General features: G+C 58.7%; 1 protein-coding gene and 1 long non-coding RNA gene across 6 annotated transcripts in view; one reads left to right on the top strand and one right to left on the bottom strand.

Moving 5' to 3' along the window:
* The first annotated feature begins 2791 nt into the window (after nucleotides 1-2791).
* KCNH2 (potassium voltage-gated channel subfamily H member 2) overlaps nucleotides 2792-16989 on the top strand; it is a 32334-nt gene continuing 18136 nt past the window's right edge. The window contains exons 1-2 of one of the 5 annotated variants that reach the window (XM_023250729.2): nucleotides 2792-3226; nucleotides 5992-6222. In XM_023250729.2, coding sequence (XP_023106497.1) covers nucleotides 3151-3226; nucleotides 5992-6222 — 307 coding nt within the window. In that variant the 5' untranslated portion in view covers nucleotides 2792-3150. The remainder of the gene's footprint in view (nucleotides 3227-5991; nucleotides 6223-16989) is intronic. The other 4 variants (XR_006594688.1, XR_006594687.1, XM_023250728.2 and 1 more) reach the window with 4 other exon arrangements.
* Nucleotides 6284-9597, bottom strand: LOC109497694. Its single transcript, XR_002154064.2, has 3 exons — nucleotides 9477-9597; nucleotides 7243-7451; nucleotides 6284-6571 (listed from the first exon to the last, which is right to left on the bottom strand). It is a non-coding gene; the product is annotated as an uncharacterized LOC109497694 (long non-coding RNA).

Genomic DNA, 16989 nt, shown 5'->3' with positions numbered 1-16989 from the left:
GGCTTGACTCCCTCAAACTGAGCAGGAGCTCAAAGTGGGATGGGCAGGATGTTTTCTCCATAGACTTTTCTCCCTAAATTGTCTCTTTCTGGGAGCTGGGAGGAGCCTATGTGTCCCACTGTCAATACAGCCTCTCCCTTCCCTCAGTCACAGGCAGATTTCGGGGAGAGGTCTTCCCTGGAACCTCTTTGCAAATGGCTCTGTGAGCCCAAAGTAGGATGGGTAGATTCTGGTTACTCTGGGTTTTAAGGTTGGGCACTTTCCTCTTGCTCCTTAATCTGGGGGTAATGGGGGTGGGAAGGTGGGGCAGGCATCTTCATCAGCTTCTCTGTTGCCCTATACGTCTACATGCCTTGGTACCTGTGGCCCCAAGAAGGATGTCTTTGGAGACACCTCACCCCCATTTCACAGCTCCCCTTCCTCATCCCCATCCTTGGCTGTGGGGGTGGCTTAGTGGGACTGCCTTCAGACTCTCCTCTCAACCTCCAGAAAGTCAGAAACCTGCATTCTGCTTGACTTCAGAAAGAGAGAGAGAGAGAGAGAGAGAGAGAGAGAGAGAGAGAGAGAGAGAGATTTGCCTCTCCTTAGCCTGAGGGAACAGCTAGCTCTCTTCACACCTGTATCTGTGCCCAGGAGGAAGGCTACTCTGTGCCTGGTCTTTTCTCTTTTGGGAGGATCAAGGGTCCCTCTGATTTCTTCATCCTCCCATGGGATGAGAGCACAGGCCTGTCCCGGGAACACGGGTACCGCAGCGGGAACAGCTGGCCAGGCCAAGTGACCAGTTCCCTTCCCTTTGGCCTTGGTTCTGGAGAGAAGGGAACGCCGCAGATGTCCTCCTCCATATCCTCTCTCCTGGTGCCTGTCCACACTGTGAACCCTTCCTGACTCTCTCAACCCCCCAGTCTGGAGGGGAAGCCACCCAGCTCCAACTTGAATCAGCCTGGACTTAGGGCAGGCAACCCAGTGTCGGGGAGGAAGGGGGTAGGTAGTGGTGGTGGTGGTGTGGAGGAGGGGCTGGGCAGTAGTACCCAGATGGGCTGTTGTGCCTGACACCAGGTCACAAAAGAAGGGGAGTTGTGCTAAGGAAGGCCCCAGGCGTCTTGGAGTGCGAGCGAGGAAGCTGCCGGAGGTGGAGAGGGCCGAAGGAATGACTGTACAGGCAAGAGCCTCTGGTCTTTTTTAGCATCAGCTGGTGGAGCCACCTCCTTCTCTCCCACTGGCTGCCTCCCTGAGTCACTGCCCACCCACCAGCAAATAAAAAAGAGGTGTCATCTGCTGGCCAGTGGCCCCATCTGGCCCCGGTGTGTGCATCTTTTTTGCTCCTGGGTGGAAGGTGCGAGTCTGGGTAGGGTGGTCTCACCAAGACCTCTTCCTCTGGGCCTTTCTCCTTCCAGACTCCGCTTCCTTCTTTGCCCTTTGTTCCTCCCCTCCCCCTACATCCCATGATGGTTCTCCCCGGTGGCAAGACCCACCCCCTTGCTCCAAGGACAGAGGCAGCTGCAAGCCCTCAGGGGCCCCCACATGGCCCCATCCATCTAGCGGAGCCTCAGATCTGGGCTGCAGGGGAGGGGACCCGATGCTGGCTGCTCAGCTGGCGACTCCTCCCCACCGGCCAGCTCAGCTGTCAACACTCGGCCTCCCTGCCCTGGCCTTCGCAGGGCCCCGCCTGGCTGCGAAGACCGGGGACACCGTGCCCCAGAGACCCTCACTGAGACCCAGGCAGGCGGTGGGCAGGCGGCGGGCAGACACCCTGCCTGCCCTTGAGCATCCTCGGGCCTCCTTGCCTAAATAAGGGAGCTGCAGCTGGAGCGAGCCAGCTGGCCCGGGGGGGAGGGGCCTGCGGCTAGGCCAGGGTTTTCCGAGGGGCTGGGCCGCCGCAGCGCCGCAGGGCCCCGAGCCCTCCGCGGATTGGGCCTGCAAGGCTGGCCCGCGCTGCAGAGGGAGGGAGGGCCACTCGCACAAGGGGATCCCCAGGCTGGAAACTCGCGCTCAGGGGCCTATCTTTGATCCCGCAGCTAGGAGGCCGTGTCAAAATGTACCTTTCTACCTCTCTGTTCAGGAGAGCCCCGAATAACCCCAGAGAGGGCCGTGTGTGTGTGTGTGTGTGTGTGTGTGTGTGTGTGTGTGCGCGCGCGCGCGCGCGTGTGTGTTTGTGTGTGTGTGTGTGTGTGTTGGGGGGGGGGTCGCCCCTGCTCTGGGTGCGTGCCCCTCCTAAATCTCACCCACCCTTATTCCAAATCGCGTCCCACCCGGGGCCTGCAGATCATCTTGCCCTTCACGTTTCCCGTGCCTCCCCTGACCCTGGGTTCATCCTCCCAGGGCCCAGGCCTCGGCCGTGTCACCTACAGCGGGCTTTGGGCGCTTGTTGTGTGTATCCAGCCTGTGCTTGGAGTGGTGGGCGACAAGGGCATAAGGGACCAGACCTCTCCAAGTCAGGTTTCTCAGTCCTTCCAGTCCGGGGGTCGGGGGTGGAATCCCCAGGCCCCTCCCTGGCCGTCTAAAGGCCGGTCATCACACCTACCCTCACTGTTCCCCTACCTAGGGGCCCCTTCCCCCTCTTTGGGGCGCGCGAGTCCCGGGGCTCCTGGGCTGAGCGAGGGGCTGGGGTGGGGGAGCCCTTGACGCTGCTCAGCCAATGGGAAGGGCGGGCGCGCGGGGTGTGGGGGGGGGAAGAGGGCGGTGCTGCGGGCGCGCGGCGGGCGGGAGGGGGCCGGGAGGCGGGGGCCGGAGCCCGAGGGGCGCGCGCCGCTTTAACCCTTCCGCCGCCGGGCCGAGCCGCAGGCGCAGCCGGAGCCGCGGGCGCCGGAGCGGCTGTCGGCGCGGCGGGCGGGAGCCGGGAGCCCGGCGCTCGGGCGGGCGGAGCGCAGCGCGGGGACGCGGCGGAGCGGGGCCCGTGGCTCGGAGGGGGCCGGCAGACAGGTGTGCGGGCGGCCGGGCGGCCCGAGCTCAGGCGGCTCCAGGCCCGGCCCGCGGTCAGGAGCCGGGAGCCGAGCGGGGACCCCGCGCCCGCAACCGAGTCCCGGCCCCGCCCGTGGTCTGCTTGGCCGCGGGGTGCGGGGATCACGGCCGGGCCGGGCCACCCGAAGCCTGTGTCGGGCCGGGCCGGGCCGGGGTGGGTGGGGGCCCGCCCGGCCCGCCCATGGGCTCAGGATGCCGGTGCGGAGGGGCCATGTCGCGCCGCAGAACACCTTCCTGGACACCATCATCCGCAAGTTTGAGGGCCAGAGTGAGTGGGGGAGGGGGCCGGCGGGGAGGGGGCTCTGGGGGCGGGCCGAGCGCTCCCGAGTGTGAATGGAGGGGCGTGCCCCGGCCGTGTCCTTCGGGCTGGTGAGAGTCAATGGGGGCTGGTGGCCTCAAGGCGCTGGCCAGGGGTCTCCAGGGCAAGGCTTGGTGCTGGGGGCCGTGGGTTTGGAGCCAAGGGGGCTGTATTGGGGCGCAGGGCTGGAGGCTCAGCTCAGGCTTCCAGGATCCGGAGTGTGTGTGACATCTCAAGTGTGCAGGTATCCCTAACTCCGGTGCCTGGATGTGGATGGGGCTGTGTGGGGGCAGGGACAGAACATGTATGGTCCAAACTGTGAGACACTAAGTACTGTGTCTCAGCTGTCTTGACTGTGTTTTTGAGAGACTGAGAGCCAAGCACTTAGAGTCAGTGCCTAACCTGCTCCTGGGGTGTGTGTGTCACCCATGAGTTCGGCCCTGCTTGGGCAGTGGGGAGGTATTTTGGACAGAGCTGCAAACTGTGGGCTCCTAGGTGACAGGGTGTCAGTCATGGCCTGAGACTGGGCTCTAAGGGTCTAACAGGCTCAATGCAGTGCCCTCGTATTGTTGATTTTCCTGCCCTGAGCCCCTTTATGGGGACTACAGCACCCCTAAGCCTGGTCCAGTAGGGGAGGCTTCCAGAAGTGTCCCAGGCCAGGTGAATGTTCTGGTGTGGGTGTTTTATCCTCCCAGCATGTGTGCGTCTCTCTCCAAGGCTGCATGTGCCACGGTGGGTGTGACTGCCAAGGGCCCTGGGAGCAGGGAGCGGGTGACATTCCTTGCCCATGACCCTGTGAGCACAGGACAACGTGTGCTTGTAACTGTGGTGGGGGGGAGGGAGGGATCAGTTTGACGGGCAGCATTGTCTGAAGCCGAGGAACAAGATGATCCTGAGGGGGAGGAGACTGACACGGTGGAGGGCCACAAGGTGGGGTCTTTCCTTTTCAAAAGCTCCCGGAGGCTGTGTCTGTATGGAAAGAACCTGGGCTAGGATCTGGGGGCTCAGCTTCTGGCCCCACCTCTGCCACTGACTGCCACGTGACCTTGAGTGACTCTTCCTTCTCCAAATATCAGTTTCCACATCTGGAAAGGAGGGGGTGGTCAAAGGAGCCTTTCAGATCCCTTCTGTGGTGTATTCCAGGAGCTCGGAAGGGGTGGGGGTAGGGCCTGCCTTCGAAGAAACTCGCTCTTCTCTCTCTGGGCCTGGGAGCTGGTTTCTCTTCTCCAAAGCTGGTGTGTGTGGCTGGCACTCTGGACTGCCTTGGGCTTAGGTGGAGGTGGAGGCCAAGTCAGGGGTCTTTTCGTGTGACAAGGAACCCTGACTCCTGATGGCTGCCTGGGAGTTGTGGAGGCCTGGTGAACTGACCTAAAGATGACCCAACTTCAAAAACTAACTTCCCGGAGACAGCATAAGGGATGGCTTTAGGCAGCCTGTGTCGGGGAGCCCTTGCTGCAGCAGCCTGGGCCTTGTCCATGGGATTGCCCAGAGCTGCAGACTGAGAGGGCCGTGCCTGCTGGAAGGCGAGGGGGCAGAGTTCCAACTGCTACCCAAAGCCCCAGCATTAAAGGCCAAAGTGGCCGGAAACTTCTGTGTTTATAAAAAGCTCTTATCCCCGAGTATCTTCCCTGGCACCAGCTGGGTCTGCCGCCTGCCTGCTGCTCACCTGCCAGCTAGCTGGGCCCTGGGGGCAGGTGTGGAGCGGGTGACCCACGTCCAGCTGAAATGGGTCCATTGGGGCACCTCAGCTTGACGGGGTCAAACTGAAGAAGGCCTCCCTTCCCTGGGTCTGTCTTCTTACAAGCGGGCCACTGTCTCAGGTCCATCCCTGGCTCCCGGTATTTTCCGGGATTGAAGCCTCAGGTCCCTTTCCTTGCTCCCTATGACCTTGGGCTTCTGCCTGTGATCCTCCTTTTATTCCTTCTTCTGTCAGACCTAAGTTCAAAAGCTAGCTCTTTTACAAGCTGCAAGATGTGGGCATGGCTCTGAACTTCTTTTGAGCCTCAGTTTCTTCATCTATAAAACAAAGCTAATGATGCCTATCTTACGGGGTTGTCAGAGTATTAAATGAGAGAGGGCATCGTAGGTGTTCACGTGGTACTTCCCTCGTCCCCTTTAGAGTGCCCACTGTCCAGCCCCTGACTGCCCTTAAGGGGCGCGTAAGTCCCGGGAAGTACTGACCTGGTAGGGTCCCCAGGTACTTGGGGGAGTGATATCCTAAGGATCCCCGGGGTAAGGAGTGCCCAGTGTGCGGCCCCCCCCTCCCCCCGCCCCCAGTCTAGAGAGCAGAGGTCAGGAAGAGAAGCCGGATGACCTGATGCAAAGGGAAGGCTAGCCGCCATCTCTGGCCCTTCCCAGGCTCCCTCTCCAGGCCCAGTGTTTATCCCTCCGCCGCGGCTGCTGACACGCGTTGCTGACACCCGCCCAGGCTGGCCTCGGCCCCGGGCGCGGAGGGGGCGGGGGGCCGCTGGCAGCCTGCCCGGGGGAAGCCATGCAGCCAGCCCGCGGGCCGGGCGGGGGAGGGGGCGCGTCGCCGGGCAGGGCCGGCGGAGGCACCTGTGTCGGGCCACACAGCTGCATTCGCCCCCTGCTAGGGACCCCAGTCGCCGCTGTGCTGCCTGGAGCGGGGAGTCCCCCGGCGGGTGGCTGTGTGTGACAGGAGAATGGGCGGAAGGGCTGGGGGCCCCCGAGGCAGGGGTCCCTGCTCACGTGCCTGCTCATCCCCGCCCCCCCAGGCCGCAAGTTCATCATCGCCAACGCTCGGGTGGAGAACTGCGCCGTCATCTACTGCAACGACGGCTTCTGCGAGCTGTGTGGCTACTCGCGGGCCGAGGTGATGCAGCGGCCCTGCACCTGCGACTTCCTGCACGGGCCGCGCACGCAGCGCCGCGCGGCCGCGCAGATCGCGCAGGCCCTGCTGGGCGCGGAGGAGCGCAAAGTGGAGATCGCCTTCTACCGGAAGGATGGTAGGCGCGGGCCGGGGCGGGGCCGCGGCGAGGGGGCGTGGTCGCGACTAGGGGGCGGGGCCGCGAGGGACTGGGGTGGGGGTAGGGACGGCTGGATCGGGCGAGGTCGGAGCGTGGCGGGAGACCCGGCGAGTGCCCTGCGGTGTGTGACCCCCAACTGGGGCCACTGCTGTGGGTCAGGTGGCAGGCGCCGGCTGGGCATTGGGGCTGCCGGACGGAGTGGGTCTCTTCACCTCATTCATTCCGGCGGGATGGTTTTCGGGGTGACCAAGGGGCTGTTTGGCTGTGGGTATGGCGCCTTTGGTTTCTTCTTTCCCTGGACTAACGTGGGCAGGTTGAGGTAGATGGGCTGGAGTTTGACGGGGCCGGGATGGCAGGTGAGTGGAAGGAGTTGACAGAAGGTCAGGTTGGTGGCTGGGCACTGACTTCCGGCCCAGGCCTCTAGCTCCCCTAGGGCAGCCCCTGCCAGGTGGTTGGTCTGGGGAGATGTCACTGAGGGTGAGGCAGGGGGGCTGCAGGACTCTGGCTCTCTGCTGTCCTTCTCCTGCTCCTCTCTCTCCTGTACTTAGGCTGCACCTGGCAGGAGGTGCGTGCCTCTCCCCACAACCTCCCTTCCCTTTGTCTCATGGTTTGAGTGCCCGCCCATCACCCATCACCCTTTCCTTCGCCAGGTGTCTCTGCTCAGCCACCGCCTCCCAGCCCAGCTGCTCTGGGCTTCCGGACAGTGGATAAACAGAACCCTGGGCGGGGCTGCTCTCGCACTGTGCCTGCCCTGGTGGGCTGGGCTCTGCTCAAGGAGGGCAGTGAAACCGGGCTTTGGCAGGCCTGCAGGTATTGGACGGCTGGGGAGGTGGCTCCAGAAGGTGCCACTGGACTGGCCATGGATGCCCAAACTCTGCTACTCACTAGTGTGTATCTGATGAGCATTTACTGAACCCCTGTGAGCCAGGTGCAGTGCTAGGGTCCTGTAGATAGCTCAGTGAACAAGACAGATGAGGTTACTGCCAGATGGGAGCTTACCTGCTGTAGATAGCACTCTCCGCTTTCCCCTGTGGGTAGGCAGAGTGAGCCAGCGGTCCTGTGTGCACCTGGCGCTGTCCCTGGAATATCCCCTGCATGCTCAGAGTCTAGCGAAGCTGCCTTGCATCTCTCGATGGCCCCACTTTTGCAGGCGTGCACAGCCTGTGAGATCACTGGACCGCGTTAGAAGGGGCGCTCTCACTGGGGTCCTGTGGAAGGGAGTTTGCTTATAGAAAATGGGGTTCTGGCTGGGAGGCAGGGGCCAGGAGAGTAGATGCAAACTCTGAAGCCTTCTGTTTTTTCGCTGAAGTCTCCCCAGAACCTGAATCAGAGCAGATCTGTTTTTCTATCTGCCGGGCCATCTAGTGCTAGCACGCATTGGTGGGTGGCTTCTATGTGCTGGACGCTGGGCTAAATGCTTCACTTAGCTTATCTCATGGAATCTTCACAACAGCCCTGGGAGGTAGACACTATTTGTATCTCCATTTTATGGATGAGGAAACTGAAGTTCAGGGAAATTAAGAAATTGCACCAAAGTCGCACAGCTAGAAAGTGGCAGAGCTGGGAACGGAGCTCTGCCTGTCTGATCCGAGCCCGACCCGTCCTGCTTTGCTGTCACCTATTAAAAATGGCCCCACATAGGTACAGGCATATCTGTATCCTGCACGTGACTTTGTGTACAATTTGATTCTGAAAGTTTGCAAACCATTGGTGTGATGAAAGGGATGTTGATACGAAAGTCCTGGGATCAGGTCTAACACCAGAAATTAGGTAGCTTGAGAACTTGGTTCCTGCCTTGAGCCTGTTTCTGCTTCCAGGGTAAGGTGCTCACGCAGCCCCTTGGCAGCGGGGGCCTGGGTGCTTCTATCTTCCCCGTGGTGCTCGGGGAACTGGCCCTCCCTCTCGTCCCAAGATGGCTCCTTTGGGAGAAGATGGCCATGGGACCCCTTCTTCTGAGGTGCTATCGGGAAATCTTGGTGACCTTGAGGATCACTTCATCCAGCCCACTTGAGTTACAGATGGAGAAGCTGAGAAGCAGAGGTCCAGTTACTAGTTAACCAGCGGATGAAGTGGGACTAGAACCCGGGCCCACTGCCCAAGTGCACGTTCTTTCCTCCCTCCGGCTACTCTCCAAATGGGGATGCCATCCAGAAAATCGTGTGCCAGTCCTCTCTGCCTGCCCTCTTGTCTGCTCTCACCTAGTTTCTCCTGTTGGCCAACAGGCTGGCCTTGACCCTCGGGTCCTATGGTTCCCCATTTGTCCTGGCACTTGAGGCCCAGGATGCAGACAGATCTCCTCTGCCTCCCTTCTCTCTGCCTTGAAATGCTTAGTCCCTCGGGCAAATGCCTGTGGCCTGCCCCGTGCTGTGTATGCCGTGTATGTGTATGAATAGGGAGGCAGAGGTGAGGAAGGGCAGTGCCGCCGCTCGCTTCTGTCCAGGCCCTTTTCTGGGTCTCTGCCTGGGCCAGCCACCGGAGAGTGGGTCCCCGGGCTTCAGCTCCAGGGAGGTGGGTGGCTGGGAAGGAGGCGGGGCCTTTTGCTGGCAGGCGCCACTGCGGACAGCTGTGCTGTGTCGGTGCCTCAAGCCTAGCTCTGTGCAGTGTCAGGGCCTGGAGCCAGACAGCCCCATTATTTAGGTGCTGGGACTGCTGGGAGGTGGGGAGGCCAGACTTGGGGCGGGGGGTGGGTGCGGGCTGGAGGGAGAGACACGAGGTGCCAGGGCTCGCCGGCCCTGTGTCCGTGCCCCTTAACACGAAGCCCAGGATTAAGACGGACCTGGGAGTAGAGCCAGCAGCTTGGGGCCGGCAGGCAGTAGCAGCCTGGGGGGCCCTGGGGCCACGTCTTGGCGGCAGGTGCTGCTGGTGCACACCTGTGTCCCTCCACGGTTGGAGGGGTGGGTTGTGGGTCCTTTGGCGGCTCTTCCTCACTTGCTCTGTCCTCTGCCAGGCCTCAGGGAGGCCCCCTGCTCTCTGTCCCTTTTGTTCTCTGCTCTCTGTTTTCATCTGTCTGCGCCCCGCCTCCCACCGAGTTCAGCCTCTGCTCAGGGACTCTGCTCCTCTTCTCTCCCAAGGTGGCCTCCCTGCCGACTCCTGTCCCCTTGGTCTTTATCTCCTCCTCCTTACACCTGTCTCCCTTCTTCCCTCCCTCCAGCACCCCTGAGCCTTCCTCCTCGCCTCTCTTCCTCTGCCCCTCTGGGCTCTATCTGGAAGTCTCTCTCTCTGGCTCCCCATACCTCTGCCTGTTCTGGCCTGGTCTCCACGTCCCTGTGTCCCCGGGGGCCTGTGCGTGGGTGGGGGACGGGGGTGTCTCTAGAGAAGAGTCAGTCGGCTTCTCCACTCCAGCTGCAGGCTGGTTGCCATGGCGACAGGGTCAGAGGGCCCCCACTGCAACAGCTGAGCTGTGGGCTGGGGGAGGGGTGGGGACCATGGGGCCAGCCTGCTCCCCGGTGTCCCTAGTGCCCACGGGGAGCCAGAGCCCCAGTGGTGGCCTCACACCCGCTGCTGGGTGGTTCCCAGACTCAGACTACAGCGTCTCAGGTGCTTGGGCAGACACTTCGGGCCCCAGCAACCCTCCATATATACCGGGCCACTTCCCCATTTCCTCCTTGTCCCCTGATCAGACTCCTCACTGTGACACTCTGAGACTCCTCCCTTTTCCATCGTGGCCGACCTCTGCCCAAGCTCAGACGCCCACCTCCTGTGCCCCTGCCCAGGTCGCGATCCTCAGGCGCCCAGACCCTCATCAATCGGGCTGCTGGTGAAGGAGCCCCTGGGTATACTGAGGCCAGGCAGGCAGGTGAGACAGAGGTGGGGGTCCAGGTGTGTCCTGTGTCCCTGAGATGGGAGCACACCAGAGCGATTCCTGGAGGAATGAATTTAGACGCAGGCAGCACCTGTCTCAAGGGCGGAAGCCTCATGGGGGCTCCCTCCACCTTGGGCCTCCAGTCAGGGCCTGGGTGGCTCGGATACGTGGCATGTGAGAGCACGTGCACGTGCCCCTGCACGGTAGCCAGGAGCAGGGCCCAGGGACCTGGGGGGCCCTGCTGCCCCCAGCCAGCATTTCTTCTGCAAGGCCGCTAGGGAAGGGTCATTCCTGAGCTAGAGTAGGGTACCCTGGCCTGCTTGGGAGCTTCCTGTCCCAGCACCACCCAGGGGTGAGGTAGCCTGCCAAGACTGAGGGTGTCAGCCACTTCTGGCCCGCTCTGGGGTCTGGAGAGTGTTGGGAGGGCGGCTCCTCCGTGTTGTGTCTGCTGTAGCCCCCGGAGAGGAGCTATGTAAATATTTGTGCAGAGCCTTCGTCCACAATGAGAGCAGAGTTTGACGGTGGCCTTGGGCTCCGGGGAGGGGGGCTGTGGGCATCAGGAGGTCCGGCGTGGGTGTGTGAGATGGGGTGAGACTCAGCCTCTTTGCTGCCTAGAGGTGGCTTCCAGGGCGATGTGACTTGAGAGGTTCCAAGAAAGCCCTTTTGCACTTAAATATCCCCTCTGAGGATGCCCCAGATGCCTCCACTAGGGAAAGTTTTGCTTGGGTGGAGAATGAGCCTTGCTTTTGAAAAACATGTTCTCTCTTATCACCTGCCCCTGCATGTAGGGGGGAATGTGGAAATATCAGCCCTTTAGTGCGATGGACTTTGACAGAAACTTTCCTCCCTGATATGGGAGCAGGGCTAGAAGAGGTGGTCGTGGTGGGACACCTGGGACACGAGACAAGAATGGGAGACTCGGGGCACCTGGGTGGCTCAGTCACTTAGGCGTCCGACTCTCGATCTCAGCCCAGGTCATGGTCTCACGGTTCGTGGGATTGAGCCCCGCATCGGGCTCTGTGCTGATAGCATGGAGCCTGCTTGGGATTCTCTTCTGTTCTCTCTCTCTCTCTCTCTCTCTCTGTCCCTCCCCCTCCTTCTCTCAAAATAGGTACATAAACTTAAAAAAAAAAAAGAATGGGAGAGGCTCTGGATGAACCGCTGCCCCCCAAAATCCCCTGCAGGCTTTAATCTAGGGGCCATAAAGCTCTCCATGCTGTGGACTGTGGGTGGCCTCACACAGGCCTCTCTCTGGTTTGGTCATCTGTCTACCAGACAAGAAGTGTCTTCTCCTTGGCCCATATTCTCCCTCCTTCCCAGTTCTGGATGAGATTGCCGTGTCTGACCTCCCCCGCTAGATCATAAGCTCCACGAGGGCAGAGAGCAGCCTGTCTGTTTTGTTCTCTGTGGTATCTGTGTCTAGTCCACACTGGAGCTCGGTACAAATGCATGAAGGAAGGAAGGAAGGAAGGAAGGAAGGAAGGAAGGAAGGAAGGAAGGAAGGAAGGAAGGAAGGAAGGAAGGGCTGGGCAGTGTGCTGTATTGTAGAAGCCCTATACTCGGAGTCAATGACTTGGAACAATTTCTGGCTCAGCTAGACTTGCACCTGCTTGGCCATCGGCCATGTGTCCCCAGGTCCTGGCCAGCCGGGGGAAGTGAGCTGACCCAGGGCCTCAGCATCTCTGTCCCTACGGTGCTCCCCTCCTTGTCTTGTGCCCTGCTCGCAACCCCTGCTTGCCTCTCCCCCTCCTTCCCCAGGCTTCTGCCTCTCCCTCAAATCACTGAAACTGTATTTGTGTTCATGTTTCTTTTTTTTTTTTTTCTTTCTCTTTCATTTCATTTTCCTTTTTATCTCACTTTCCAGCCCCATTACCCTCCCCTTAGGCAACCATTCAGATGTACTTACTGTGAATGTGTTGCTTGCATATGTTCTTGCAAAATGTGTATTTTGTCTGGATACACACAGGCTTAATTTATGTAAATGATATGTGCTATATATTATATTCTGGTGTTCACTTGACTTGCACAGGAGTATGCCTTTTGGTCCATCCAGGTTGCTACTTAACATCTAGTCTGTAGCTTTGTATTTTGTGGTGTGTACCCACCTCAGTTTATCTGCCTGCCCTCCTGGGCAGCCATCTCCAGATTTCCCGCATAAATAATGCCGCAGTGAACATCCTCAGCCATGGTCCCTTCTGGACTCGGGTGAGGATGTCTTTGGGGTGTATCTGCAGGGGTGGGATTGCTGGATCACAAGGTTTGTGGACACTTAATTCAACTAAGCACTGTCAGACTGTACCCCAGCATAGCTACCTCCATCACCACTTGCCTAAACAGGGTACCAGATTTCTAGTCCCTCATATCTCTGCCACACTTGGCGTCATCCACGTTTATAATTTTTGCCAACCTAATAGGTGAAAGTGATAACTGGCTGCCTTAAATTTGCATTTGTTTGATATTGTGTGAGTCCTGGCATGTCTTAGGCTCCATTGCGTTTTGTGTCGATTTTCCTGTGAGTTGCCTGTTCATATCCTTGCTCAGTTTTCTTTCTCTCTCTCTTTTTTAAATGTTTATTTGTTTTTGAGAGAGAGAGGCAGAGAGAGAGAGAGAGAGAGAGAGACACACACACGGAACACGAGCGGGGGAGGGGCAGAGAGAAAGACACAGAATCCAAAGCAGGCTCCAGGCTCCAAGCTGTCAGCACAGAGCCTGACGCGGGGCTCGAATCCAAGAACCTTCAGATCATGACCTGAGCTGAAGTCGGATGCTCAACCAACTGAGCCACCCAGGCGCCCATCTTTGCTCACTTTTCTCATGAAGCTACTGTCTTTTGTTCTTAGTGGTTTGCAGGAGTTGCTTGGGTATTCTAGAAATACACATGCTTACAGTTAAATACTCAATACATGGGTTCCAGACATTCATTCCTGTTGGATGGAGATATTGCAAATATCTTCTCCCGTTCAATTATCTCTCAACTTTATCCGACAAAGACACTTTGTGTTGATACAAATTAACTGACTTTTAGCTTTGTTTGTGCTTTTGAAGTTTTGTTTAAGAAATTGTTCACCACCCTGAGGTTGCAGAGGGCTCCATTTTCTTCTATTAATTTAATTGTTTTACCTCTCTCGGTTGGCTTTCATCCATCCTGAGCCTCCCTCTGTGGTGTCAAGTGGGGATCAAGTTATATTTTTTTCCGTGTAGTGAGCCAATTTTCCCCACACACCTAGTAAACAGCCTGTTCTCTTCCAGCATTCGTGGGGCCACCTTGATCGTAAGCTAATTTCCCATCCATCCATGGGTCTGTCTTGGAGCTCCCTGTTCTGTTCCAAACATTTATTTGTCTCTTCTTGCATCAAAACCACACTAAAACAACTGTGGCATTTAGTATGTCTTAGTATCTGGAAAGGCGCATATTCCGTCTTTCTTCTTCTTTTTAAAGATTGACTCGGGTATTTGTGGACCTCTCTTCTTCTTTATGGACTTTAGAGAAAGTTTCTCGAGTTCCTGGAAAGAAAACCCATACTAGAATCTTGATTGGAATTAGATTAGTTTTACAGATCAATTTGGGGGAGAATTGACATCTGTATAATATCTGTCCCATCCGAGAGGCTGGACTATCTCTCCATTTATCAGATTGTTTCTGTACTCTTGATTAGTTTTAAGTACCCCCCCCCCCCCGCCGCCCCCGCCTCCCCACAGAGGTCTTGTGCATTTTTGATCAATTCCTAGTTACTTTATAGTTTTTGTTGCTATTACGAAAGAGACCTTGTTTTTGACTACCTGTTCTAATAGTTTTGTGCTGGCGGAGAGAAATACTGTCCATTTTGGGGCTGACCTTGCATCTGGCAGCCTCATTGAGCTTGCTTTCTTATTAGTTCTAATTGTTTCTCTGTTGATTTTGTTGGTTCCGTGGGGAGATGATCCTATCATCTGCAGACAATGCCGGTTTTCTATGTCTTTGTTTGGGTCATTGCCATGTATTTTGATGGTCAGAGGTCCATCTGACTCCTCAGGAGGCTTCACGGGTGTCTGCATTTGTACCTGCATTTGTTCTTTGGAGCGTCCCAGCGTCCTGTGAACTGGGGAGAGTCCTGGAGGGAATACAGCTCTTGCTTTAATGATTGAGAAGCTGTGGCCGCCTGGGCGATCGATGAGAGTGCTGGAATTGGGGTGGGTGTTCTCAAGGCATCCCCTGGCTCTCGGGGGTATGCTGGGAGCTAAGGTGGGCATGTAGTTCTCGGGCTTGCAGACAGTTGGAGGCAGGTAGGGACCCCAGGTTGTTTCCTGGTGGACTGTGGCTGTTTGCCCTCGCTGCCCAGTGGCAGGCTGTGCGGGAGTCACAGGAAAGAGCACTGGTAGGGGTCTGAGGCTCAGAAACTCCGTGCCTTTGCGGCTCTTGCTCTGGTCCCCTGCCCTGGTTCCTGGGCTGCCGGCCTTTATGTTCCACGCTGTTGATTAGATTTAATAGCACTTCAAGAAAAGACACCTTGATTCTCATGGTGGTTCCAACAACTGTCTCGACTCAGCACAGGTTTGAAATGGGCAAATTCTATCATGAAAGGCCAGTTGGCCCCCTGGGATCTGAAAGGGAGTTTAGATGGGAGGGGGGATGGCCCTGTCTGCACCCACCTAAGTGCAGGTCACCACCCTGACGACCAGTCCTTGGACACATGCTTGCCCAGCACTTCCTGTGAAACCAGCCCAGCCCTGGCCTCAGGGCTCCAGCTTGGGTAGGGGGGAAAGAAGGAAGCTCACCCCAGAAGCCAGTGCACAATTACCGCCTACATTAGGGATATAGTGTTAGAAATTCTCAAAGAGACATATCACGTGGGCCAGATGGAGCAGTCAGTAACATCTTTGTAGAGGGGAGTCCTGCAGGTCCTGGAGGGATGGCAGGAGCTGGCAGGAGGAGGGGTGGGGCCTGTGGAGTTGGAGTACCAGGCGAAGCTGGGGTGCCCTGAAGGGGCTCTGAGGGAGCACCCGGGACCCGGCAGGCTGGGAGGCCCCCCCCCCCCCCCCCCGGGAAGGCGGGCTGAAAGGTCTGAGGTGGTTGGGATCAGGGATTCCGGAGGATTCCAAGGGGGGGCAGACTCCAGGAAGTAGGAGGGGGAAGGGAAAGCTTGGAGGAGGGGAATGAGAACGGAACTGGAGAGCAGCCTTCCCCACGTGAACATGGCCTTGTTTCACCTTCCCAAGGCTCCTGGAGGCAGGGCAAGGTCGTGGCTCCCAGATTACATAGACACGTGGCTGTGTCCCTGGAGGTGGATGGGCCTGGGACCCAGGGCTTGTCTAGAAAGAACTCTTCTCCTGAGGCTGTTGCATTGTCCCTGGGGAAAGGTGGCACAGGCTGGCCGTGCAGTGGGTTTGCGGGGGAGGGGTGGTAGTCTGGCTCGCAGCACAGAGGGCCCCAGAGGGCCCTATAAATGACCCTATAAATCCCTGGGAAGGTGTCAGGCTGGTGGAGGCGTCTGTCTGGAGATGGGAGATGGTCTTTCTGAGTGAGTCGGGGGCCGGATCATGGCTTCCCAGCTCCTGCCCTACAGCGGTCATTCTGCATTGCTCAGCTCCTGGAGGGAGTCAGGGGCAGAGGACCCTCCCCCCCCCCCCCCCCCCCCCCACTGGCTGACCTCTCAGGGTTCCCTATTCTGTCCCCTGAACCTGCAATATCCCTGGCCTTCCCTGGGCCCCCAGCTGCCCATGAGAGCGGTGTTAGCGACACGGTGGCCCCTGGCCAGGAGCAGTTCCTGCTGCACCTTCCTGTCGCCGCCACCAGGCTAAATATAACCTGACACTGCACAGCCCTGGGCTGCCGCCGACAGAGACAGCCTCTCTGCCTGGGGGCGGACAGGGAGGACTGGAGCCCCAGCCTCCTGCCCTCAGTGTGACTTTGGGCCCAGCTCCTCCTGCCGAGAGCCAGGCAGGGAGGTGATCCGGGTGAGGATGGCTGCCTCCCCGAGGTCACCTTCCCTGCAGGGACCCGGCACCCTGCCTCGTTAGAGCTCTGGATGCTTCCACAAGGCCATCTGTCATTTCATCTGGCACCCAGGGCAGGAATCACTTGTCCCTGCAGTACTCACAGGGAGACCGAAGCCCAGAGAGGTGGGTGGCCTGCCTGCAGCCACACAGCAATTGCCCGGTTCTCCAGCTGACTGGGGCAGGTCAGCTCAGCCCTGTAGGCTCTTCCCTCAGCCTGCATTACTCTCTCTTCCTCCACCTCACGCTGGGCTCTGAAATGGGGTCCTTTTGACTCCTTGGCTTAGTGAGGCCAGGTGCCAGGCCTGTCCTGTGCACGGTGCCCCCAGTACATCATGTGGGTGCTCAGTGAATGTTCGTGGGGGAATGAAGAGACACGTTCAAAGGAGCAGTGATGACATCTCATTTACGGATGAGCATCTGGGGACTCTGACCTGAGGGGCTTGCCCAAGGACACTCCGGGTCACCTCAGCCCTCCCCTTCTCTGCCTGCTGGGGGCTGCCCTGAAAGATAAGGCCTGTCCCTGTTGAAGCTGTGTATGGCTTCTGCCTGGAGCCCAGCCAAGGCCAGGGGTGCCCAGAGGTGGGAGATGCAGTTTGGGACTGTGGGTGGGGTCCCAGGTCCCTGGCTGGGTTGGGGTGCCGGGCAGGGACCCTGCCTCTGGCTGCGCGGCTGGGTGTGGTTGGCACCAGATGAAAGTGGGCCCGGGCGATGTGTTCTGGTGGAAGACAGCAGGGGGTCGGGAGGGGCTGTACCTGCTGAACTTGGAATGTGTTTAGGCCTGATTCTCCCCCAGGACCCCGCCCCCTGCCTGTGCCTTCTCCCCTCCTTAGTGACCTGCCATCAGCTGCATGACCTCTGTTGGCTATTAGGATCCGAGGCACAGAGGAACCTGTCAGTGTATGGCTATTAATCAGCCGTGGCCTCCGCTTTCATTGTGTCCATCCCCACAGGGCCCGGGGTGCCCCGAG

Source organism: Felis catus, chromosome A2 (assembly GCF_018350175.1).
Source record: "Felis catus isolate Fca126 chromosome A2, F.catus_Fca126_mat1.0, whole genome shotgun sequence".
Taxonomy (NCBI): domain Eukaryota; kingdom Metazoa; phylum Chordata; class Mammalia; order Carnivora; family Felidae; genus Felis; species Felis catus.
Note: the sequence above shows the minus strand (reverse complement) of the source record. Positions and strands in the feature narration are given on the sequence as shown.